General features: G+C 43.0%; 2 protein-coding genes across 4 annotated transcripts in view; one reads left to right on the forward strand and one right to left on the reverse strand.

Moving 5' to 3' along the window:
• Nucleotides 1-27,948, reverse strand: part of LOC142108366 (uncharacterized) — a 338,760-nt gene that overhangs the window by 98,361 nt on the left and 212,451 nt on the right. The gene's annotated exons all lie outside the window — the stretch shown is intronic.
• The window catches only part of LOC142108683 (Fc receptor-like protein 3), a 78,638-nt gene that overhangs the window by 42,941 nt on the left and 7,749 nt on the right, over nucleotides 1-27,948 (forward strand). For 2 of the 3 annotated variants that reach the window (XM_075192524.1, XM_075192526.1), the window contains one exon: nucleotides 617-2,030. The exons of the other annotated variant lie outside the window; for it this stretch is intronic. In XM_075192524.1, coding sequence (XP_075048625.1) covers nucleotides 617-762 — 146 coding nt within the window. In that variant the 3' untranslated portion in view covers nucleotides 763-2,030. Of the gene's footprint in view, nucleotides 1-616; nucleotides 2,031-27,948 lie in introns of those variants that run through there. 3 annotated transcript variants of the gene reach the window in all.

Consider the following 27,948-nt stretch of genomic DNA (forward strand, 5'->3'; position numbering starts at 1 on the left):
GCAGCACTATGGGAGGAATCAGTAAGAGGTACAATGAATGACGTGTTGCTGGAAATGTGGTAGCAGGCAGCGCGTCCATCTGACCTTTCCCCTGAGTAACACAGCAGACACTGGAGAGACAGCTGCACAGTACAAAGGGGTTTCTGCTGGGGTGTAAGTGATGGATTCTCATACACAGGAGTCAAACTTTCCCTACCACCAAAATATTCCTATTCTATGTATATACTGCCCATACTGTAATAATAATACATATATAGTGTATACAGCAACCATTATATATACATCCTGCTCTGACCAGTCACATAGCCCTGCAAGACGGTGTCAGTGCAAGCGATAATTTAATCACTAAATCTAGTCTTGAGGGGGGTTTCCAGGTACCTGTAGTCCCCCCCTTGCAGTTGCCTATTTATGTATGGATAGCAAATACACAATTGTGCTAAATGACATGTACTTTAGCACACTTTTTATTTGCTTAGATATTATGTGTATAACTTACAATGAAAATGAAAGTAGCAATAAACTGTACCCTATGGTTTAGGCTGTTCCTGTGTGTGGGTTCCTCATTCTAAGCACAAGCGTGTGAATATTATTAATACTTTGTGTGTTTTCTTTTCAGATGGACAGAAGGATTATACACTGCAGAATATAATACGGCTGACGTTATCTGCATGTATATTAGTTATTGGATCACTAATGGTTTTCTATCACATGAGAAGCACAAACCGCAAACCACCTGTGGGTGACGGAACCACGTCTTACTAGGCTTGTTGGACCAATAAAGTTACATCATCCTAACTGCTGTTAACATATGTAGTAGACTTGAAAGCTAGCAATCTAATTCTGTTCAGTTAGTCACTAAGGGCTAGATTTACTAAGCAACCAATCAGATTCTAGCTTTCATTTTGTAGAATGTACTAAATAAATGAAAGCTAGAATCTGATTGGTTGCTATAGGCAACATCCCCACTTTTTCAAACCCGCAGCTTAGTAAATCTAGCCCTAAGAGTGTTATGCGAGCCACTTTTAAATGGCTACGGAGGGATATGTGAGCGGGAGGACCAATCAGAAGCTGCAATCTCTGTGATGTCATGAAGATTACAGCTCCTTACGCAGCACTGGTTGGGTAGGGGGGATTTTTGCTTTAAAGGACTAAAACCCTCAATAAATACCCTGTATCACTTCCCCATATCTATACCTGTCCCCTCTCATCCAGTTGTGTAGAGTAAGAAGCTCTGGTGACCATGGTGTAATGTTAGCTCTAATTTCCAGTGTTTATACCAGTAAAGGCTGCGGCGTTGCAGGGCATATCTGATAAAATCCAACAGATTGTCACTAGCCGTTGAGATCAGCATGTGGCTGTCATCAGAGAAGTAGTTACCCTTGCACCACACTGCCCCCTTCTGGTACAAAAGCCGGAAGAGAAGCGGACATCCCAACTTGGTATGCTGAACGTACATAAGCAGCTGTAAACAGTGTTAACCCAGCTGGGCTTGTCATTGAAGCCCTGAACAACAGAGGTAAAGGGGCAATAGAATATATATTGAAATTGGGAGTGACAATTTGTGTTTTTTTAAGGGTGTATTAGTCCTTTAAACAATATTGTTATCTCACAATACTAGATCTTACCCTAGACTTTAGACTGCAAGTTTCAATGGGGGCAGGGACTGATGTGAATGATTACATAGGACAGCAACTGAGCGTGTCCAAGATGGCTTCCTCACCGCCTGCAAAATAAGTAAAATATTATTGGGAGATAAGCGCTATGTAAATGATACAATTGTTATTAAACAGGCAACTGCGTTGTTGAAGCCCCTTCTATGAGAATTCTCCATTCACGGTAATAGTAAGATCATGGGAGGTGTATCCACAATACTGCTGTAGCTTTGAAAATAAAACCAAGCTAAGCATGATAGATAATCACAGTGCTGTGTTGAAGGTTGAAGCTTCAGGAGGGTCCGGCATGATCAGGGTAACATTAGACTGAAGAAAAATAGACCTTATATTTTAGAATAGATATAAAACGGTGCAGGACATGTGGATATAATAAAAATGAAAATAAAAAAATTTAATATATTATTAGGGATGTGCACGGGCGACTTTTGAGGTCTAGTGTTTTGTGTTTTGGATCCGGATTTTCTCGATGTTTTGGGTTCGGATTTGTTTCGCAAAACACCTGCCGAAAGGTTTTGGTTCGGATTTAAGGTTTTGGATTCGGATTTTTTTTTAAAAAAGCATAAAAAGTTTAAAAAACAATTTTTTGGGCTTATTTTCACTCCTACGCTATTATTGACCTCAATAACATTCAATAACAAGCATTTCCACTAATTTACCGTGTATTCTGAACACCTCACAATATAGTTCTTAGTCCAAAACGTTGCAACGAGCTATCTTTCTGGACTGCGTAGTGGAGTGGTCCCCACAATATAAGAAGAAAACCATCAACTGGTCTTAATCGCACCAAAACATGTACCTGGACTGCGTAGAGGAGTGGGTCACCACGATATAAATTAAAAACCCTGAACTTGTATGATTCGCACCAATAATGTACCTGGACTGTGTAGAGGAGTGGGTCACCACAATATAAATTAAAAACCCTGAACTTGTATGATTCGCACCAATAATGTACCTGGACTGCGTAGAGGAGTGGGTCACCACAATATAAATTAAAAACCCTGAACTTGTATGATTCGCTCCAATAATGTACCTGGACTGCGTAGAGGAGTGGGTCACCACAATATAAATTAAAAACCCTGAACTTGTATGATTCGCACCAATAATGTACCTGGACTGCGTAGAGGAGTGGGTCACCACAATATAAATTAAAAACCCTGAACTTGTATGATTCGCACCAATAATGTACCTGGACTGCGTAGAGGAGTGGGTCACCACAATATTATTAAAAAACCCTACACAGGTCTGAATTCCACCCAAAAAGTTTATGGACTGCGTAGTGTAGTGTTCCCCACAATATTATTTAAAATTTTTCCAGCAACAGTCAACGTTGTTTAATATCTGATACACCTCTATCTGGACTGCATAGTGGAGTGGCCCCGGTACCCAATTTGGTCCCGGGGCCACAATACCTCCTCCAAACATGGTACAGACCATTCGTCATTGAGATCCCATCAAGTATGTTAAAGACAGACAGGGTTGAAGTGTTATTGGTTGACTTTGTAAACAAAAAAAACTGTCCCTGTTGCACATAGTCGTGCAATGAAGACTGACTTTTTCATTTAAAGGCACCATCTTTCAAGTGTAGAGTTTGTAAGTCATATTATACTTTTGGTAAAATTGGTTTATTTTGTTCCTCTTTATGGTAACTACTAATAGAATTAAAGTATTAAATAGAAGCGGCAGTTCCTCTTTATGGGAATTAGTAATAGAATTAAAGTATTAAATAGAATTAAAGTATTAAATAGAGTGGTATAGAGTGGTAGTGTGGTATAGAGTGGTCCCCACAATATAATAATAAAACCCTCAACTGGTCTGAATTCCACCAAACAAGTATCTGGACTGCGTAGTGGGGTGGCCCCGGTACCCAATTTGATACCGGGGCCACAATAAAACAAATACACCCTCAACTGGTCTGAATTCCACCAAACAAGTATCTGGACTGCATAGAGGACTGACCACTGGCCACCCCAATATAATATATAGAAAACCTTCAACAGGTCAGAATTACATCCAAAAATAGTATCTGGACTGCGTAGAGTAGTGGGCACTGGGCACCACAATAAAAAATATATAGAAAACCTTCAACAGGTCTGAATTAAACCCAAAAATAGTATCTGGACTGCGTGGAGTAGTGGGCACTGGGCACCACAATAAAAAATATATAGAAAACCTTCAACAGGTCAGAATTACACCCAAAAATAGTATCTGGACTGCATAGAGGACTGGCCACTGGCCACCACAATATAATATATAGAAAACCTTCAACAGGTCAGAATTACACCCAAAAATAGTATCTGGACTGCGTAGAGTAGTGGGCCCTGGGCACCACAATAGAAAATATATAGAAAACCTTCAACAGGTCTGAATTACAACCAAAAATAGTATCTGGACTGCGTAGAGGACTGGCCACTGGCCACCACAATATAATATATAGAAAACCTTCAACAGGTCAGAATTACACCCAAAAATAGTATCTGGACTGCGTAGAGTAGTGGGCACTGGGCACCACAATAAAAAATATAAAAAAACCTTTAACAGGTCTGCATTACACTGCACATACGGCTGCTCCTCCATCCTCTCCATCATATACATATTGGAGTTTCAGCGTGTGAAAACCTCTTGTTTTGATGTCAGTGCATTTTGAATATTTTTCAATTTGCCCCACACCACTGAATGTACTTTATCTATGATACGCATCTATCTATCTTGACTGCGTAGTGTGGTGGCCCCAGTACACAATTTGGTACCGAGGCCACAATATAATTAAAAAACCCTCCACGGGTCAGAATTCCACCAAAAAAGGGTATGGACTGCGTAGTGTGGTGTGCCCGGAACACAATTTTTTACAGCGCCAACAATATAATTAAAAAATTGGGCATCAACTGTCACCGTTGTTTAATATCTGATACACCTAAATATGGACTGCACAGTGGAGTGGCCCCGGCAGTAAATTTGGGGCCACAATACCTCCTCCAACTTCCAAGTGTAGTGTTTATAAAGACAGACAGCGTCGAAGTGTTATTAGTTGACTTTCTTAACCCTAAAATTGTCCCTGTTGCAAATATTCGTGTAATGGACAGTTACTTTTTCATTGAAAGACTCAAGCTTTCAAGTGTAGTGTTTATAAAATATAAACAACAATACAGTAGTTTTAGAGCACGTCAATACCTCTTGTTTTAAATTATGACACGGCATTTTACTTTTGGTTTAATTTCTTGAATTTGTTTAAATTTGGTTTTACTTTTTGAACATGGCAAACGACTGTTGATTGGTCATATAATGCAAAAAAAAAAGGTCCAAGATGGAATTGTCCTTGGGCCCTCACACCCACCCTTATGTTGTTGAAATAGGACATGCACACTTTAACAAACCAATCATTTCAGCGACAGGGCCTACCAAACAACTTTGGCTGAAATGATTGGTTTGTTTGGGCCCCCTCACCAAAAAAGCTATTCATCTCTCCCTGTACAGACTAAACAGGCTCTACTGAGGCAAGATGTCGTCCTCATCCTCAACCTCTGATTCCTCTCCCCCTACAGTGTGTACTTCCTCCTCATCACACATTATCAATTCGTCCCCGCTGGACTCCACAACCACAGGTCCCTCTGTACTATCTGGAGGGCAGTGCTGTACTTCATTGAGGAATTGATTATTCATTTTTATAAACATCATTTTTTCAACGTTATGAGGAAGCAACCTCCTTCGCCGCTCACTGACCAGGTTCCCCGCTGCACTAAAAACTCTTTCCGAGTACACACTGGAGGGGGGACAACTCAGGTAAAATAGAGCCAGTTTGTACAGGGGCTTCCAAACTGCCTTTTTTTCCTGCCAGTAACAATATGGACTGTCTGACATGTCTACTTGGATGGTGTCAGCAAAGTAATCATCCACAATTTTTTCTATTGTGACAGCATCCAATGCAGCGAGAGTAGACATGTCTGCAATGGTTGGCAGGTCCTTCAGTCCGGACCAGATGTTATCAGCATTCCCGCCAGCGCCTCTTTTGGGAAAACTGAGCTTTTTCCTCGCAGCCATAGATGTGGAAGAAAATGAGGGTGGAGTTGTTGGCATGTCACGGTCCTCTTCAGAGGACAATCTCCTAACCAGCAGGTCTTTGCACCGCTGTAGACTTGTGTCCGCCGGAAACAGAGACACAACATACGCTTTAAACCGAGGATCGAGCATGGTGGCCAGAATGTATTCCTCTGACTTTAAAAGAGTGACCACCCTCTGATCCTGGCAAAGCGTACGAAGGGCTACATCCACAAGAGCTACATGCTTGGTGTAATCGCAATGGGTTACCAGCTCCTCCCTCACTTTCTCCAGCTGCTTCTGCAACAGCCTGATCAGGGGAATGACCTGACTCAAGCTGGCAGTGTCGGAACTGACTTCTCGTGTGGCAAGTTCAAATGGCTGCAGAACCTTGCACAACACGGAAATCAGTCTCCACTGCGCTTGACTGAGGCGCATCCCCACTCCTTTGCCTATGTCGTAGGTGGCTGTGTAGGCCTGAATGGCCTTTTGCTGCTCCTCCATCCTCTGCAGCATATAGAGGGTGGAGTTCCAGCGCGTCACAACCTCTTGTTTGAGGTGATGGCAGGGCAGGTTCATGCTTTTTTGATGTGCCTCTAGTCTGCGGTAGGCACTGGCTGAATGCCGAAAGTGTCCAGCAATTTTGCGCGCCACCGCAAGCATCTCCTGCACACCCCTGTCACTCTTGAGGTAATGCTGCACCACCAAATTAATGGTGTGGGCAAAACATGGGACGTGCTGGAAATTGCCCATATTTAATGCCCGCACAATGTTACTGGCATTGTCTGACACCACAAATCCCCATGAGAGTCTAAGTGGGATAAGCCACTGGGAGATAATTTCCCTCAGTTTCTCTAATATGTTGTCAGCGTTGTGCCTCTTATTAAAGCCTGTAATACACAATGTTGCCTGCCTTTGCACGAGCAGCCATTTTGTAGTTGCTGCTACTGATGCAGCTGTTGCTGTTGCTGCGGAAGGGGATGCATCTACCCAGTGGGCTGTAACAGTCATATAGTCCTTCGTTTGCCCAGAACCACTTGTCCACATGTCCGTGGTTAAGTGGACAGAGGGTACAACCGCATTTTTTAGAGCACTGAGGACACTTGATCGTACTTCTCTGTACATTTTTGGTATCGCCTGCCTAGTGAAGTGGAATCTCGACGGGATTTGGTACCGGGGACACAATACCTCCATCAACCCTCTAAATCCCACTCCACTGATGGCGGACACCGGGCGCACGTCTAACACCAACATTGCAGTTACAGCCGCAGTTATACGCTTTGCAATAGGGTGACTACTATCGTATTTTGTGGTCATGGCAAACGACTGTTGGACGGTCAATTGTTTTGTGAAAGACTTAGCGGTCTTACGACTTCCCCTCTGGGAAGATGACCAACTAACAGCAGCAGTGGCAGTAGTAGGCGTACCGCTGCAGGATTCCTCGGATGAATCCCGTATTGAGGAGGACTCAGTCTGGCTGCTGACTTGAGCTGCAGGACTGAATCTGATGGAGATTGTGGAGGAAGTTGACGAGGAGGGTGTTGCTGGTGTGTATCCAACTGGACCACGGGATTTAGGTGTCCCTGTACCGATGAGGGTTCTAGCCCCAGTTCCTGAACTAACCACTGAACTATGAAGGTTATTCAGGTGACCTATAAGGGAGGATGTTCCTAGGTGGGCAAGATCCTTACCCCTGCTTATTTGAGCTTTACATAAGCTACATATGGCCATACATTGGTTGTCTGGATTTGGATAAAAATAACTCCAGACCGAAGAGGTGCATTTTTTGGTCTTCTGACCAGGCATGACGATGGGCTTTTTCATCCCATGGACATCAGCTGTTTCCCCCCCTGGTGCCTCATTTACAATAACCACATCACCATCCTCATCTTCAAGTTCCTCCACAGCGCCAGCTACATCATCAATAGCCTCCTCCGGAGCCACCTCTTCCCGTACAGTGATGGGAAGGTCAGGCTTGACAACCACCAACATCCTTGGACTCGCCTTGTGGATTTGTGATAATTTCTCTTTAGAAGGCAGAGTTGTTTGCTGTTTTGTTGCTGACAGCATAACTCTCTTCAATTTTTTGTAGGGGGGGGGAGGAGGAGGAGGGCTAAGATCCGTGGGTGAAGCTGAACCACTAGTCATGAACACGGGCCAGGGCCTAAGCCGTTCCTTGCCACTCCGTGTCGTAAATGGCATATTGGCAACTTTACGTTTCTCCTCAGATGATTTTAAGTTTCTCTTTTTGCTACTTTTTCTTAACTTGGGCTTTTTGGATTTTACATGCCCGGTACTACGAGATTGGGCATCGGGCTTGGAAGACGACGTTGATGGCATTTCATCGTCTATGTCATGACTAGTGGCAGCAGCTTCAGCATTAGGAGGAAGTGGGTCTTGATCTTTCCCTACTTTATCCTCCAAATTTTTGGTCTCCATTATATGTAGCACAAGATACTGCAGAATGTGTGAACTTGGTAATATTGCAGTACCAATGGACTTATACTGCTGGATTGGTTTTGCAAATTTGGTTATAATTACTTTTTTTTTAAAAAAATTTATTTTAATATTTTTTATAACTTTTTTTTTATTTTTTAAAAACTTGGGAATAATGGGGAAATAACTATGCCCTTAGAAGCACACAGCACCACTGGACTGAACAGGACACAGCACAGGACCCAGCAGCACCACTGACCTCAGAAGGACAGAGCACAGGACACAGCACCACTGGACTGAGCACAGCACAGCACAGCACAGCACTGAACTGAACAGCACGAGATATAGCAGGACAGAGGACCACCTAACACACCCTCCCTCTACCCTGATCAATGCCCGAGTGAAAATGGCGGCGACTAGCGGGGAATTTATAGGATCCGAGTATCGCGAGATCCGACAACGGGATTATGAGTCAGAGCCTCAGTTTCAGATTTGAATTTGGCGCCAATACCCGGATCTGTCTCGGATCCGACTCGGATCGGCAACGTTCGGGTGGGCTCGGATTTCATAAATCCGAGTGCGCTCATCTCTATATATTATTGTTAAAAAAAGAGATGAAAGTACAGAAATATAACACTTATGTAGTATAATCCATGCCTGGGACAAGGTAGAATGAAATGGACAGTCCTTCAATTCAATGGAGTTCCAAGGAACTGACAATATGCGGTGGGATTTAAAGTCTACACTCTTCCCCTTCTGGGATATCACAGAGGAAACTAACTTCTCACACCACTGTGTGAATTGACATGACTGACACCTTCAACTACCTTTGAAGCCTGTCTTGTTTTTCTCAATGAAGTTTCTTAATCTCAGTTCATCTTTACTGATCATGTAACATCCTCATCACCATTTATTTATATAGTGCCACTGATTCCACAGCGCTGTACAGAGAACTCACTCACATCAGTCCCTGCCCCATTGGAGCTTACAGTCTAAATTCCCTAACATACACACACACACAGACTAGGGTCAATTTGTTAGCAGCCAATTAACCTACCAGTATGTTTTTGGAGTGTGGGAGGAAACCGGAGCACCCGGAGGAAACCCACGCAAACACGGGGAGAACATACAAACTCCTTACAGATAAGGCCATGGTTGGGAATTGAACTCATGACCCCTGTGTTGTAAGACAGAAGTACTAACCACTTAGCCACTGTGCTACCCGTAACATACTCCTATGTATACGTCATATGCCTTAAATTGGATGGTCCTTTTGTGTCTCTCTTTTTAAAATAAAATATTATTTCTTGGGTAAAGTGTAAAGAGGTTTTTTTTGTGTCTCTTAATGATCAGTGTGGGATTTTGGGATTTTGAGAAATGCCATCAAAAGCAAACGGTACAGACTAGGGTGACAATGTACCAGGTGAGCAGGTGAATTCACACAATGTCACACATTAACAGAATTATATTTTTTATTTTCATGCTGTCATGGGAAAACCCCTACAGTATAAATAGACTTCACGTTTATTTCTCACTCAGCGTTGCATGTATTTCCATAGAAGACAAAGTCTGGTCGTTTGTTACTGGACTCTTGTTTTGCCAAGCCTTCCAGTAGATTTATATTGGGGTCCGTTGGACTGAAGAACAGAAGATTTTTCAAGCCACTTTGGATACAATATGGGGTTCTTTGGACCGAAGAAAATAAGAGGTTTTTCATGGACTATAATTTTTTTTGCCCTTTAATTTTTTGGGACTACTCCAGGACCTGGAATGTTATTTTTTTTTGGACAGCTACAGGACCTTTGAAATATTATGGTTTGTTTTGTTTTGATGGTAAGTATTTTGGGCTTTATTATTTTTTAATAAAGAGATGTGGTTATAACAAGGGAGTTGTGTCTTATTTTAGCTTTTTTTTTTGTTAATAATCTCATTTTCAACACAGATAAGAGCCAGCGGGTCAGGAGACGATGACAGGTACGTAAGTACCTGCACTGCCTGTGTTGTAGGGGAAGGACAGAGCAGCCCTGTGCCCAAATTCAACTGGCAACGGATCTTGGGATTGCAAACCTGAAATACGGGCGACTTATTCTTACTATTGAGCGCCTGTGGTAGCTTTGCATTTTCCACTTGGAGACTTAGGGACCGATGCAAAGTTGAACAAAACTTGGACATAATTTACAATCTGCATCTGTAGCCTGCGCTCTAGGATTACGGCAGACGCACGTACACCCACATACACAGAACCAGGTCATAAGCACAACAGAACTTTGCAAACATTTGCTTTCATCTGTTATTAAGCTTCATATGATACAGCACATATAACCTTCCTTTTCAGGAATGAAGTAAAGTAACCAAATGTTTTTTTAAACACACACATAAAATCCTATAACATCTGTACGAGCAATGAAGAAAGCAGCCAGCAGCTTCAGCGGTGAAAAGTCAAATGTTTTTGTTTGAACTTTGTCCTGGGTTTCAGACACAAGATCATTAACTGAAAATTGCACTTTAGAATACTACAAATCAGCTTAATTTGACCTTATATCAATATATAGTTACTCTTCTGCCACAGCTCTGTGAATATTGCAGGATAACTCTCATTACCAACACTTCTCGGCTATGTCACCGAGTAAACATACTACCAACACAGCTCTGCTGCCCTCTAGTGGCCATTTTAGAATTGACAAAGGTCCTTTTTCCAAACAACAGAATTTGAGTTATCCTTTCAGCTATTACTGAAGAAAAGTTGAACACTATTCCGACACATGTCAGACACCACACATGGGCCTTACCAAATTGAGCACCTTCTAATTGCAAAATGCGATATTTCATCAATACTTTTGTGCATGGTGAATTCCAGGTACTTAGAGCCTTATGTAGAGTTGGACGTAATTAACACCAAAATGTAGATATAAATTGCATCTGGAAAATATCTACACTCTCCCTGCAAGGCAGCATCACATGTAAATTGCACATAGAAGATTATCATATGCTTTAAGCGTATCATGTGAGTGAGACGACAGTCATTAGCATCAATGTGCGTATATTATTATATTATTTTTTTTAAACAAATAATTGGAAATAATATTTTTTTTTATATCAGCACTAGTACTGCTAGTCTAGGCTGTGGCTCAGTGGTTAGCACTTCTGCCTTGCAGCACTGTGGTTATGAGTTCAATTCCCGACCATGGCCTTATCTGTGAGGAGTTTGTACGTTCTCCCCGTGTTTGCGTAGGTTTCCTCCCACACTCCAAAAACATACTGGTAGGTTAATTGGCTGCTATCAAAAATGTACCCTAGTCTCTCTCTCTCTCTGTGTGTCTGTGTGTGTATGTTAGGGAATTTAGACTGTAAACTGTACAGCGCTATAGATTCAGCGGCGCTATATAAATAAATAGGAATCTCTTCCCAAAGCCCCCCTGCTGCAGTGGGCGTAGGGTAGTAAAAAAATGAAAGCGATGTAAGCATTTTGACACGATGCACTACTAGTTCCAAAGTGGTTGGGTATGATGGCGCTTGTAGTAGTACAAATACAGGCATAACCTGGCATCCAGGGCCTTCTGTGACCTGTAGTACGCCACGGCAAATTGCAAAAAAGAAAAAAACCACATACCGTTTACAAACGCTTTTAGTAGACGTAAAGATGCTCCCACATACAACCCTCGTTATTTCTCATCTAATTCCTGGCCACATCAATGACGCGGCCGCATCCCCTGTCATGTGATGCGGCCGCCTGTGTGCCCCCCGGGCTTCCCTCTCCCAGCCGGCGCCTGAGGATAGCTTAGCCGAAGTACCGTAAGTGTATTTCATGTTGCGGCTTCTTCACTCCTGGTGCAAGATCCGTGATGATGATGATGATGATGAACGCAGGGATGTCAGCTCCTGACTCTTGGTTGTGACATACTGCATCCATTTTTGCTTCGAAGCCATTGGTTTGAGAACCTAACGAGGAGAAGTTTGCATTGAACATAGCGACAGCTGCTTTATCTTCAGTTTGATTTTGATGTGTTGAAGGAGATCTAAAACTAACTTATATATTTGTACTAAAGATGATCAGGCTCCGTTTTTGGAAATCCAAGCCCACCCAAACATAGCCGATCCGAGTACTGAGCCGAGCCAGCTCGGTACTTTCGCGCGCCCTTGGAACTGAAAACGAGGCAAAACGTCATTGTCGCGTCATCAGACCTCACCAGTTTTGTATTCTATAAATACCGCCCTCCACGGAGATCCAGCGCCATTTCACAGAGAGACACAGAAGGGGTAGCAGGGTTGTTGGCAGTCTCCAGTGCAGTTGGGCAGCGTCATATCTAGAACAGAAAGAGGAGGTGTGGCAGTGTTCTTCAAAGTCTCCAGTGACATTCTACTGCAGGAGCGGGCTGGGAGAGGGATGGCCGGGGGGCACACAGGCGGCCGCATCATATGACAGGGGATGCGGCCGCGTCATTGATGCCGCGGCCGCATCCCCTGTCATGTGATGCGGCCGCCTGTGTGCTGACACGGCCGCATCTGATGTCATCAGATGCGGCCACGGGGGGAAAACTATGTTTTTTGCATATGGGGGGGCGGCCGGGCGGCCTACCCCCCTACCCCCCGGCCCTAATAGCTGCCTGACCCAGCGGCCCGGAGGGCCGTTGCCCCCCTGCCCCCTGGGCCAGCCCGCCCCTGTTCTACTGTGCCATAGCTCACACAGAAACAGGAGAGGTGGCAGTGTTCAGTGCTGAAACAGAAATTTTAATAATAGGGCTATCAGAAGCCACCATTACAGAAGTCTCTGAACTTTTATGTAATTACCAGTGATGGCCTTCCCAGTGGAACTTGTAGTTCATTTTACGACAGAGCTGTCACGATTTTTGGGCAATTCTTTTAGACCAGACCAAATGTCAAAATGTTGTGCTGACTCATTTGCATCACCACTTTGTGTCTTGGAAAAGCTATATTTTTTCCTAGCAGCAGTTGCCAAAGAAACTGAGGGAAGATGAGTCATCATGTCATGTACCACTTGAGCTGTCAGCTTGCTGACCAGGAGCTCATTGCATCTCTTGAGATCTGGGTCAGCTGGAAAGAAAGAGAAGACATAGCTCTTAAACCTAGTATCACGCACAGTTGCCAAAATGTAGTGATCCGATTTCAAAATGTTGATAACTCTCAGATCCTGGCGAAGCGAATAAAGTAGTTGATCTAGTCCTACATAGTTGCTTAGTTTCATCTCCTCATTCAATTTCTCTAATTAGGGGAATAATTGACTCAAGCTTACAGTGTATGAACTCACTTCACAGGTGACTACTTAGAGTGGTTTCAGCACCGTGCACAACACGGAAAGTATTCTCCACTGCGCTGGACTAAAGTACATCCCCCCTCAGATTCGATTCTTCTTGCAGCAGCTACAATCTCCTACATGCTGTTGCAGAATGCCGAAAATGACCCGACTTATTTCTGGACACAGACAGCATCTCCTGCATGTTACTGTCATTTTTTTTTATAAAGCTCGGTACCACCAAGTTGATTGTGTTAGCAAAACAGGGAATGTGATGGAATACTCCCTGCTGTAATGCTCTCAATATTGGAGGCATTGTCACAAATTACATAACCTCAGGAGAGTCCAAGCAGGATAAGCCATGTTGCAAAGACATCCCTTAGTTTTTCAAACAGGTTGTCAGTGTTATTTATGCCTCTTAGTGTACCCAATGATACACAAAAGTAGGATACCACTTTGTATTTGGAACAAGATGAGGGGGATATTTTTGTAGCTGACGATGGCGCTGAGGATGATGTTGTTTGTGTAAGTCCTGCACCAGTGGAAGCAGTCCTTGCCAGTGATAAGAAGGCCATTGTCATGCCTGGGCATAAGGCCAAAAAATCCACCTATTATGTGTGCAATTATTTTTACCCAATACTGACAACAGTTGTCCAGCTATTTGTAACGTTTGTAAAGCCACACTGACAACACCGTCCTCATCAATATCCTCACTAGTGACCAGAGTTATTTCTGCATCCAAGTTGCTAAGGCTAGATGACTTCTCCCCTATCCAGGATTACTCTGAAGAATTCTTGAGTGTTAGTCCCACTGCTGCTGTTGCTGGTGCTTCTTCATCCCAGAAGCAGACCAAGAAGAAGACTACTAGTAGTTTACAACAATTGACTCTTAAACAATCCTATCCGCTATTAATGCAGCTGGTTTTAGACAGGTAATTAAAGTCCTGTGTTACCTTTACCAAATTCCATCACGTTTTTGACATTTATGTTACAGAGACTTTGTCACTCACCGGACTGCGAGTGCTACTTCTAAGGTAGCTAAGAACCGTGTCCGTCCATTATTATGAGGTACTGCGCATGTGCAGTCCCTTTTAACCTTCAGTTCTGTTCTTTTAACTTAATTGGCTGATCAGGCAACACTCCCTATATTAAGCACCTGTGGTCAATACCACGTTGCCTGATCTTGGAGTCTCATTCCTCATGAGTCTCTGAAGGTGTTCCAGTGCCTGCTCGTGTGTTCAGCTTATGCTGATTCCTGTTTGCCGTTTGTGTTTTCCAGACCACTTCTATTCCTCGTGTTCCTAGTGACTCCAGCAGCTGATTCCTATCCGCTGTCTCTGTATATCTACAGTTACAGATTACTGCAAACTCTCCTGTGTTTCATCGTGACTCCAGCAGCTGATTCCTATCCGCTGCCTCCGTGTATCTACAGTTACAGATTACTGCAAACTCTCCTGTGTTTCATCGTGACTCCAACAGCTGATTCCTATCCGCTGCCTCCGTGTATCTACAGTTACAGATTACTGCAAACTCTCCTGTGTTTCATCGTGACTCCAGCAGCTGATTCCTGTTAGCTACTTCAGAGTGTCTACAGAGTCGGCTCGTCTCAGCGCTCCAGTCTGCATTCTACCTGCCGTCAGCTGACCCGCTGCCTACTGCTTCTACAGTGTGTCCATTTGTGTCAACTTGCCTGTTGCATCGAGTCTACGCTCCTCGGCTTCCAGCTTTGCTACATCGCTTCAACTCTCCCGTGGTCTCCTGCTGTTCTATTCGATATACTACTGCTTCCTGAGTATTTGTCATCTTTGCTGTCCTACCTACAGTGCGCTGCACCTACCTGCCGCTTCCATTCTGCAAGGACTTCGCATCTCGTCTGTTCCCGGCCGCTCAGGTATCCCTGCAGCTATCCCTAACAGCCTGCTCATCTGAACCACGGTATGCATACTTCTCATTGACTGTGCTGGTGTATTGCATATCCATCTGGACTGAGTTGTCCTCCTCCGGAGTTTCCATCCTCTGAGACTATTACTATTATTGACTGTGTTTCCTTTTGCTGGACTATTTGAGTGACTTTGTTTATCTGTGCAGTGCTGTTCATTCATTATTATCATTGTGTGTAGTTCAACGTGGGATCAAGTTCAGTGTACCCGTGTAGACTCTGCATAGCATTTATCTCCTCGTGTCCTTCCTCACATATATATTCAGTGGTACAACTTGCTAGAGGCAGACCACTGATTCCTGTTTCCCTGTGTCACCAGTTGCATATATCCTCTCACATAAGCAGTGGTACAACTTGCTACTCGCAGACCACTGACTTCCCCGTGACCTTCACCTGGATTCCATTCCTTCACTACAGACAGCGGTACAACTTGCTATACGCAGACCGCTGACTTCCACCTCCTTATTACTCCTGGACATTCTTCTCACTATAGCAGTGGTACAACTTGCCGTGCGCAGACCACTGACTACCCTCACGTGCCTTGTCCATCCAGATCCTCATGTTCAGTTACCCATTGTTTACAGTGCTGCTAGTCATAGACTTTCTGAGCATTCTCTAACCATCTGCTGTTTCCAGTTCCATTATCACCCTGCCATCAGAGTATCATATACCAACTCTACTGCTCTGATAAGACCATCAGCGGGTGATACTGGGTAAAGCCTCCTAGTGCCCGTGACACAAGACCTGATTTATTTGTAAACCATTTTCATTACTCAGAACATGGAAATGGTTTGTTATTTGTGTGAGTTATCTGATGCTCAAAAGGATTTGATTTCTATCCGAAACATTTCCCAAACTCAGAACATGGGAATGTTTTCTCACCTGCATGAGTTCTCTGATGTTTGATAAGTTTTGAGTTCCATGGAAAACATTTTCCACACTCAGAACATGGAAATGGTTTCTCACCTGTGTGAATTCTCTGATGTTTGACAAGTTTTGATTTCTGTGAAAAACATTTCCCACACTCAGAACATGGAAATGGTTTCTCACCTGTGTGAGTTCTCTGATGTCTAATAAGTTTTCATTTTACGGCAAAACATTTCTCACACTCAGAAAATGGAAATGGTTTCTCATCTGTGTGAGATCTCCGATGTTCAACAAGATTTGATTTATATACAAAACATTTCCCACACTCAGAACATGTAAAAGGGTTCTCAGCTATGTGACTTTCTGATGTTTATGAAGAGATAATTTAACTGTACAGCTTTTCCCACCCTCAGAACATGGAAATAATGTATCATCTGTATGAGCTGTACGATGTGTAACAATATCTATGTTATCAGGATTACATTCCTCATGATTAGAGAGTTCAGATAATTTATCTCCACTGTAAAGTATTGGATATATATTTAGGGTAATTGGGTTCTCTCCTGTAGAATCTTGAGTAATGTTGTTATCTTCCATTTCAAAATCTGTAGATAAAATCAGTTGCTCCCCCAAGATATTCTTGCGTTTACATCCATCTGCTGAAAGTAAAATAAATGTAAGGAAGGACATTGAGCTGCAGATTACAATACCCAAAATTTTTAAACTATGAGCGAGTTGTTCAGCTGCTTAATTTCAATTTGCAATTGACGAACACTTCATTACAATTATAAAAGCACATTATCAAGCACATTGCTTAGATGCAGTCATAATTGGAATTCTTGTAATGACTCAATAAACAAAATATATGACTCTTTACTGTAATACATTTTATTACTCACCTGTGCCGATATCTGTAGGGATTTCCTCCTCCTTACACTGCTGATCACCCCTCACATACGTCTCTTCCTCTCCCTCTATAATTTTTATTTTAATATCAGTCAGGACGTCATCCTAAATAGCCCACAAAAGAATGATAATTTTTTAGTCAAGTTTTTTTATTGGTATTTCAAAACAGAACATAAAGAAAATAATTATTTCTGAATAAACGTGATAGATATAAATCACCGGGTGTGACACATTACATCAAAGATTAGTAAATTTCCAATACTTATGCAGGTATACAAAAACATACAGAATAATATCAAGACTGACAATAATACAGTATATATCAGATGGCATGGGTCCCCATGGACTCATGGGCACCCCTGATCATCATCATCATCTATTTCTTTATATAAAGCCACTAATTCCACAGCGCTGCACAGAGAACTCACTCACATCAGTCCCTGCCCCATTGGAGCTTACAATCTAAATTCCCTAACATACACACACAGACCAAGAGAGACTAAGGGCAGTTTAATAGCAGCCAATTAACCTACCAGTATGTTTATGGAGTGTGGGAGGAAACCAGAGCACCCGACGGAAACCCACGCAAACATGGGGAGAACATACAAACTCCACACAGATAAGGTCATGGTTGGGAATCAAACTCATGACCCCTGTGCTGTGAGGCAGAAGTGCTAACTGTAAGGAACCCCTCCAGCCAGTACAGCAAAACCCGGAGTCTGCTCCGAAAGTCCGGTGTTCACTGTTGGGACAGACTTGGCTGCAGACAGAGGGTTGTGAGATGTCCACTGGCTGGGGAGAACCCAGGAATAGAGTTACAGAGGCCATAGAGTAGGAAGTGCAGGAGCGAGTCCAGTGAGACACCGAGTGGATGGTGTCAAGACTGATATATCACTCATTGCCACTGGAATAAATAAGGAACAGTTGATAGAGAAGTCCCCTGATCCACAATGGTTTCTGTACCGGTACTTGTCCGGAAAGGAACGGAACTTACAGTGATAGGTAAAGATGATGAAACTGAACGTAGGCAGTAGCCAAGGGTAACTACAACCCACAGTACCGGTGAGAGTCTAGAGATTTTAGGGAAATAGTTCTTAGGCGATTGCCAGGGGTAACTGCAACCCTCAGTACCGGTGAGAGTACGGAGATTTAGAGGTACAGTTCTTAGGCAGTTGCCAAAGGCAAGAGGGGGCTGGACTGTTTCTGCATTATCCACAAAGAACTCTTCCCACAAGACAACCAGATCAGGTCCCTTGCCCATTAAAGGTAACTAAAAGAGTTCAGGTTCCAGAAAGATTGAACCCCTGGTAATGGCAAAGTCTACAGACAATATAAGAGGGGAATGGTCGCAGAGTTGTATCAGTCTTTCTAATGTAAGATTTTGGCTATGAAGGCACGGGGAGGTGCCCCGGGTGGAGCTGCCTAAGAAGGGATGCGATGAGCTTGCTCCACTGCGAACTGAGCCGTAAAGGAATCCTTCCCAAAAGCTTGAATTAACCATTTCTCCAAGAAACATTCAGTAGCAGGCCCCTCCACTTATTCAGGTAGCCCCACAAAACGAGTATTATTGCATCAGAGACTCCCCTCACTAAAAGAAAGCGTCTGCTTACATGCCAACATCTGAGCTTCCAAATTATCAATTTGACCCTTCATAGGTGCTGTAGCATCTTCTAGAGTCTCCGCTTCAGCCCCTCACTATTGGATTTGTTGCATATCATGTCTGAAAAGGGAAAGGTCGGCCAGCTGTAGAAGCTGCTGCAATGTGACCTCAGGGTAAGTAGGTGAGGTTGGTGCATTAGGAACAGTGGTAGTTTGGGAGGGCACACATAATGGAGTTTCTCCAGAACTGTCAGTGGGTGTAGAGGAATAGGCAAACCGGTCAAGCCATCCGGCCAGAGCAGCATGATCATATAACGAGGAAAATACATCCCAATATAGAGGAATGGGTATAATAATAGTGTTGTATTTCATGGATAAACACTTGTATGAAAGTCTTACCATGAAAGTACCCAAGGCAGGATCATAGAACAGAGTCAAGATAGTATAGACACCACTTATAAAAGGCAAACTGGATAATCCAGATATGGGAATGAGGTTCAATAAATAAGCTAATGACTGTCCCAGAGGAGTAATATATATTAGATGTCAAGTGCCAGGATGTTATCACAGCACAAACAGGCAAGATAGCATAAGTCAAATTACAGCCACTGTGTGAGGTACCTGCATGCACTCAGAGCCTGAGGCCCAGCTGTTGGGGATCCAATCTGTATCTCAGGATGGAAGGCTGACTTGGAGCAACAGAACTGTGCAGCATGAGGACAAATCGCCGCTCTCTATGGTGGAAAATAGGGCACTACCAAGACGTCAGCCCAGATTACAGGACAGGAACAGAAAATGTCCATCCCCAGCTCCCAGGGCAGAGGGGTATAGTCTACAGCATTGTCATGTACTCGAGTCGCACACGGTAAAGGGAAGAGCCTGAGCAAGTGTCGGCACCCGACGACCTGACAGTGATGGGTAAGTATGGTGATCTGTCTCACCACAGCAGGGGTCCCTGGGGTGTCCGCACCAACAGTCAGCGCCGGCAGCACGGAGAGGCAGAAGCGCTGTCCACCAAGGAGTCAGGCTGCAGCGGGTCCGCTCAGGTAGCAGCCTCCGCACACCAGGCTGGGGTCTCGAAGAGCAGCGCGGCAGCCGCGGATCAGGAGAAGTACCCCAGAGGATGCCAAGAGGGGTAAGTAAGCTCCAGGACTAGACAGAGTCCAAATAAACCAGCAAACTCAAAATGGAGGATAAATGCAGGAATTTTAGGATGGAGAACGTAGCAAGCATACTTGTACTCCATGTATGTCCAGGACACGACCCCTTTAAGAATATTATATTAAATAATATCTGATTTAATAATGTGAGATGAAACAGAAGAATATGAGAGTATAAGATCCACGCTGTTTTTTTACAGATAATATAATAAAATCACTTTGGCATTTAGGTATTTGGCAAGACCCTAAAATGTCATCTACCTGAAACTCCTGTGAATAAAGAGTACGGAGATATCTCTCTGGGGTATTTCTGTTACTGGATCCATCTGTAGGAAACACACAGTGACTGATTACATTGTTTATACAAGGAGAATATGTGACTCTTGTCTGTAATAAGTGTTTATTACTCACCTATGCTGATTTCTTCCTCCTTACACTGCTGATCACCCCTCACATACGTCTCTTTCCTTCCCTCTATAAATTCTAATTTAATACCAGTCATGACGTCATCCTAAACAGCCCACAAAACAATACAAATATATTTAATAATAACTGATTTAATAATTTATGATGAGACAGAGGAATGTCAGTGTATATGATCCACACAAGTATTTTTTTTACAGATCATATATTGGGAAATTCACTTAGGTATTTGGCGAGACCCTAAAATGTCACCTACCTGTGGAATACTGTGATTTTCCTCTGTACAATCCTGTGAATAAAGAGGACACGGACATCTCTCTGTGGTATTTGTGTTACTGGATCCATCTGTAGGAAACATACACTGAGTGAATACATTGTTTATATGTGATTCTCAGATGATGTGTATCTAGGTGGCCTTCAAAACTGTTCTCTCCCCTACAATAAATGAAAATCTCCTCTTACCCAGTGATTTGAGAATCCAGTGATTCTCCATCATTACGTCTTTGAAAAGACTCTTCTGCAATCTTAAATACGTCCACTCCTGCATGGATAAATAGACAGTGACATCCCAACACTTTATAGGAACCTAATACACCCAATGATACAGTCATCACGCAGACACATCCCCTGGTGTTACTGTATTATGTCACATTCCCAGCAGTCACCTCTCCAGTCACCAGCGGAATGATCTTGTTGATCAGTTCCAGGATCTTCTAGTCATTGTTTCCCTCATATATCAGTGAGTGAGGTGGAGGAACCGTGATGGGACTCTGGGTCCTGCTCAATACTCCTGACACACTTGAGGGTGGCCCACCAAATCTCTTTATTACTACGGTGTAATCCTGTGAAATGAATTGGATAAAAAGATAAATGAAGCTCCATGTATTTGGAATTTTTAGGAGTTAACTACAATACAATAATAGTATATTTTACAAATACAACCAATATCCTATATGTAACTGTTTCATATATACATGAAAGTAGAGTGTATATAGCATTTACATCTACTGCAGCTCAGTGGGCTCACCTATCACCCAAACCTTCAGTGGGTTCACCTTTAAAGACAAGTTTAAAGTGGGTTCTTGTAGTAGACAGAGGACTCAGAATGGCCAACCTACGGAAGATAATAGGAGAAGTAAGTGCTAGATACATTCTACTAGACAGTCCATATAGGAAACACTTACATGTAGAACAGGGGTTGGATTTGTAAAACTAGCCCTTCTTGTCCATTTTGCACATTTAAAAAGTCCAGGAAAGTGGAAACATTCTATAATCGTAAAACTTACAACTAAAAATATAGCAAAATCTGTAACTCATTTTAATCAGAGTTGGTATTTCAGCAGTTTGAACAGTGTAGTAAATCGTACAACTCCAGTGAGTAAAACATAACCTAGCACAGACCCGTTGGGGTTGCACTAATTTAAAAATCAAAATCCATTCCTAATTTTAATAAAGCATTCACTACGCTAATATTGAAACTGAGGAAAAGACGCACAATCCATGGCCTCCTATGGCCCTATCACACTACTTAATTTGGATATTAAGCTGCTGGCTAAAATCATGGCCACTCGTTTACAGTCCATTTTCCCATCACTCGGTGATTGAAATATGTATAAGCCATCGCGGCGGTGGCCTCCTCGTCCTTACAATATCCTTCCAAGAATATACTACTTAGCCTGGACGCCAATAAGGCGTTTGATGCAGTATCCTGGCCCTATATGTATGAGGTACACAAACGTGGGGCATTCAGAGAGGATTTCACTACTCTGATAGGGCCTGAGTCATTAAGGAACGTATCTCTGTTATTTGTGTGTATCATACGCATTTCCCTTCTGCGCATGCCCAGAACGAGGACACTCGGCCGTCAACGAAAGCAAGTCCGCTGCGTATGCCAACGCAAATGACAGTTACGATGGTCTACGGTTCTTTTGAGATTTCATATTCCACATATATATTGTACGCATCCTGCAGTGTCTGGTCTAGTACAGCAGAGTGACCCTACGCCCATAGTCATCACCACACGTATCCTGAGATCCGCTCCTTGCCGACTCCAGGAGTACGCAGAGATGATTTACGTAACGTTGAGAACAACTGCACGATGCGCTCTGTATGCTGCCTTAATGACTCAGGGCCATAAGCTTTTTCTATTCTTGACCAACCACCTCTCTACTAATCAATGGCCTGATTGGAGAGGCGGCACCCATGACGAGTGGTACACGTTAGGGCTGCCCCATGTCACCCTTACTCTTCAACCTAGTACTTGATCCTATGCTTGAGACCTACATACTGTATTTCGGGGCGTCCGTGTTGTATTTATCAAGCTGTCCGTTTGATAAATCCCTGGCATTATACCTGATCCTTGCTTTACCTGACGCTACTTGGCTAGAAACATAGCAATTAAATAGGCGTAAAGCACTATCCCATATCTAGGTATAGAACTTTCTAAGAACCTTGGTCTCTTCTATCAACATCATATCTCGAAAGTTGTTGGGAACCTAGTAACGAGGTTGAGGGCTGGGGTCATCTTTGTCTTTACTTAATGGGTAGAGCAAATTTACTTAAGATGAAATCCTCCCCTAGACTTGTAGAGTACTTCAAAACTTCATTTGGGGGGGAAAAAAATCAAGAATTGGGCTATTGAAACTTTAACAACCCAGGACTAATGCTGGATTTCATTTGGCCAATATAGAACTCTATAATCAGGCTGCTCAACTTCAGTACCGGAGGGATTTGATACAAGGGTCTGACACCTATGCGGATACCTCACCAGAACAAAATTTCCTCCCTGGCCTAAAATTGACTGCTTTCCTACATCTACATGACCACAAGGTATCAGCGACAGTTCTTGACAACCACCATTTTATGTCCACTAGAAAATTGTGGCACATCATACATACATTGAAACTAAAACCTTACTTATCTATCCATCTTCCTCTATTTGGGAACCCTAGTTTTTAGAATGGAGAGGCTGCCTAGCTATTCACTATCTAGAATGACGCGGGGGTTAGAACGGTGGGGCAGTTCCTTACTCAATCTAAGAAACCCTTGACTTTCCAACAAACAGGGAACCTGCACGACGTGATTAGACCGTGCAACCTAGACTTTTACAGACTCACATTATGCAAGTGTAGTGACCAGACCATTGTCTCAACAGGATTGGGACCCACCCGCTCTACTATGATACATTGAAAACGGGATTGGATGGGACGCTTTGTACCTACTAATTTTTTACTTCTTTACAGCTCACAGTGTGTGTGATGGGACCTGTTTTATTCCTTGTTATATATCACTATATAGATTATTATCCTTTCTATAATATTCATCCATTATAAACAGTGCGTGTGCTGGGAACTGTCTTATTACTCTTTATATATCACTATATAGATTATTATCTTTTATATAATAATAATAATAATAATAATAATAATAATAATAATAATAATAATAATAACAATAATCACCCATTATAAACAGTGTGTGTGCTGGGAGCTGTCACATCCCTCTGCATATATAGTAATTACAACATCCCTCTCCTCTATATAATAATAATCTCCCATTATAAACAGCATTTTATATGAGCTGTAATGTCTCCCTATACAGACTCCTCTGTATAATAATCCTTCATATCTCTGCTCTCAGCATAATAATAATATATTGTTAGAAGATATTACCTCAGCCTTGTACAGGTTCTGGATGTTATTGTTATATAGGAATGAGTTAAAGCTGCTCTCCAGGTTGTAAAATGGCTCCTGCAAGAGTATGTGACCACGCCCCCTCTGGAACGTCACTGGTACATAACTGTATCAGCTGTATTATGTCTGGGAGACTAAGGGAAAATGGCCGCCGCAGTTCTACATTAAGGACAATGCAGTAATAATGTATTTTACTCTAGTGATAACATTGCTGCTAGTCAGCTATATGCTACGTTCATTACTAGCTGTTAGAAGCTAAATCCCTTTCAGATAATTCTGTGACATCACGAGGTCATGTGACTGCTGTAGTCACATGGTACACAGTGCAGGAGCTGCTGCTGGATAACTTCCTGTTCCTGTGTAGTGGAGGAAAGGTAAGAAGTAGTGATGTGATGGGGAGGGGACATGTGTGACTAAAGGTGCTGGGCAGAGAGGGGACATGTGTGACTAAAGGTGCTGGGCAGATAGGGGACATGTGTGACTAAAGGTGCTGGGCAGAGAGGGGACATGTGTGACTAAAGGTGCTGGGCAGAGAGGGGACATGTGTGACTAAAGGTGCTGGGTAGAGAGGGGACATGTGTGACTAAAGGTGCTGGGCAGAGAGGGGACATGTGTGACTATAGGTGCTGGGCAGAGGGGACATGTGTGACTAAAGGTGCTGGGCAGAGAGGGGACATGTGTGACTATAGGTGCTGGGCAGAGGGGACATGTGTGACTAAAGGTGCTGGGCAGAGAGGGGACATGTGTGACTATAGGTGCTGGGCAGAGGGGACATATGTGACTAAAGGTGCTGGGCAGAGAGGGACCATGTGTGACTAAAGGTGCTGGGCAGAGAGGGGACATGTGTGACTAAAGGTGCTGGGCAGAGAGGGAACATGTGTTACTATAGGTGCTGGGCAGAGAGGGGGCATGTGTGACTAAAGCATGTGGGCAGAGAGGGGACATGTGTGACTAGAGGTGCTGGGCAGAGAGGGTACATGTGTGACTAAAGGTGCTGGGCAGAGAGGGGGCATGTGTGACTATAGGTGCTGGGCAGAGAGGGGGCATGTGTGACTAAAGGTGCTGGGCAGAGAGGGGACATGTGTGACTAAAGGTGCTGGGCAGAGAGGGGACATGTGTGACTAAAGGTGCTGGGCAGAGAGGGGACATGTGTGACTAAAGGTGCTGGGCAGAGAGGACATGTGTGACTAAAGGTGCTGGGCAGAGGGGGCATGTGTGACTAAAGGTGCTGGGCAGAGAGGGGGCATGTGTGACTAAAGGTGCTGGGCAGAGAGGGGACATGTGTGACTAAAGCATGAGGCATGTGAAGGAGAAGTCTCTTCCCCACACGGCCCCTCCTCAAACAACAATAACCTGACAACACTTGCTAACTTTTCTCAGATATTCCCCATGACACGTATTACATGATCTTTTCCCTGACAGGCCTCCTGCCCACAATCGTGTCTCACTGCTGCCCACCAGCTTTTACCTCACAGGCCCCGCTGCCTCAATCCTGACACCTCTCTTACTTCAAAATGAAAGAGGCGCCTTTTATTTGAAAGAGGAGTAGATCCTTAGCAGTGAATGAGATAATAATACAGAGATCATTATTGCCATAGATGTTGGGGTTTTCTTTTTTTAACTGTATCTAGTCAGAGTTTAGTTAGATGATATTATCATTACAGGCCATTAATATAATTGCTTTTGTCACAAACTGTACATAAGACACCTCAATTATCTCACAAAAATAACAATACATCCAGATTTTAATGCACTGTTTTTAGGTGGCGTACTTCAGCCTTCTCACTTATCCATAACTTTAAGTTTTGGTATACTTCAGGCATTAATTGGGGATACCAGGAACCACTGTAGTATATTGTTAGGGAACATGCGAAAGGGCCATTTAAGACATCCTAGAAGTTCACCGACACTCCTCCTGCTCTATACTCTTCTCTCCTGTTAGGCCTTCAGTTTAGATTAAGTGCCCCCCCCCCCCCCCTTCACAATGCTGGGTAACTCTGCGGGACCTAGGTATAGACGCTACAGATGTTCCCAGGTAGTGATTGCAGGAATGGCCGTCACTGCTTCACAGTGCTCTGTAGTGCACAGTGCTGGAAGATAGGTTTAGCAAGTTGGAATGGCTACTTGTTAGTGTTGGGGCAGCTTCATGTTTCCTTAAGGGGCCTGGGTCAGGTGGGGGTTACTGGGTATATATAAGCCCCCACTGGGCACTGGATGTGTGGACGGTGAGTCCTTTTGTACAGCTACAAATGCATTTTTTCTTGTACTACAAAGCAATTTTTGTTACATACCATCCAGACTGCTGCAACCTCCATCTTGCTGTAATGATATCTTGGTACCCTACAGTCCATTCAAATAGTCGCTGCAGGAATAACCTCCCTACTCTCCATCATTAATTACTGTTCTGCTACTGAAATCATCTTGTTTTCCATTTTAATTATCTTTTCATTGCAAAAGTATTTAGAGCTGGCCAATCCATTTCCACCTGTTATATCTATTATCACAATCTGTACGTACCCACCCTCTGCTCACGTTGACGCTTTATTTTTCCTAGGTTACCTCTGCTCTCAGGACTGCGACCCTTCTTGAATGCTGCCCCTGGAAATCTTCACAGAATGTCTGTCTGTCATGTATGGTCTCTAACTGCAGGACCCTGCTGAAAGCTCATCTGTTTACCGGACAGTTCACATAGTGCTTGTGACTTACTTCTCCCAGAGCTGCGCTGCAGAGGGTAAAGGGACACGTTCTGGAGCGGACTGTTCTGTGTTTTCTTCTTTAAAGTATCCGTTCATCAAGCGATATTAACGAAGGAGTACACAAGAAACATAATAAAAACAGTTTAATTATTTTATTTCTACTCCTGAAGTTCATGTTATTATCCCACCTGATGAATTTAACGCAAAGACTGATAGTTGTGTTGTCACTTGTTATGATGAGGACCAGCAAGTGGAATATATAACCTGATATTGTAAATGGACGTTATCAGACATTTGTGTGCGCTGTTACATACTACAGACAGCTGAGCTTTGTAATATATATTTGAATATTTTGTAACCAATACATAATGTGATGTAAACAACATACTGAAAGCAGATTTTTTTTTTTGTATATTTGAGAGTGAAGGGTTGTTATAAAGAAGTTATTTCTTTCACCATTAATATTACAGCATCTTTATTATTTTGCCTGCTATACTTTCTCCAAAACATCTCAATCTTTAGTATATCAAGTCTGTATTTTACCTGTAATTTCTATGCCAGCCAAGGTTCTCCCCCAGCAGTGGAGGACCCAGGAGGGGGTGAGTGATCCAGGGGCTGGCGGGACCACCACACTCATTGGGGTATATTTACTAAACTGTGGGTTAGAAAAGGTGGAGATGTTTGAAAGTAACACGGCCTGTGCACTATTACTGTTACTACGGTAATACTGCACATTATTACCGCTAGTGCGGTAAGTTTTAACGCTGTTTGTTTTGCTCAGGGAGCAGCGAGCAGACGTCCGGGTTCAAATTACTGTTATCAACGGTGATAGTGCAGAAGCCGATTGAATTCCCCCCTAGGATGATCTTGTTGTTAGATGTGTACACATTCATATGAATTGTTAACGAGTAACCACAAGAGAAATTAGCTCTTAAAAGTTTGTCCTCGTATGTACATTTTATCAAAATAAAAAATAAATGGCTAAACTAATGTTATTATTTTGTTAGGGTGACTTGAAACCAAATTCAAGACACGCTGCCCACATTATACTATCATGTTACTTTGTACTGATACTACCTCAGTGATATAAGACAGTAGTAGACTTACAAGATTTCAATCTTGAATCAATATAAGCCAATATGTATACATGGATATCCTCCTGGAATCTTGTCCTCTTACTGGATCTCCTTTATGATAGGTGCTCAAAAGACAAATGACAACTGACCTGACAAGGCACCAAAGAAGCATAAAAGCAATGTATAATACAAATATTGG

This window comes from Mixophyes fleayi, chromosome 12 (genome assembly GCF_038048845.1).
Source record: "Mixophyes fleayi isolate aMixFle1 chromosome 12, aMixFle1.hap1, whole genome shotgun sequence".
NCBI lineage: Eukaryota > Metazoa > Chordata > Amphibia > Anura > Limnodynastidae > Mixophyes > Mixophyes fleayi.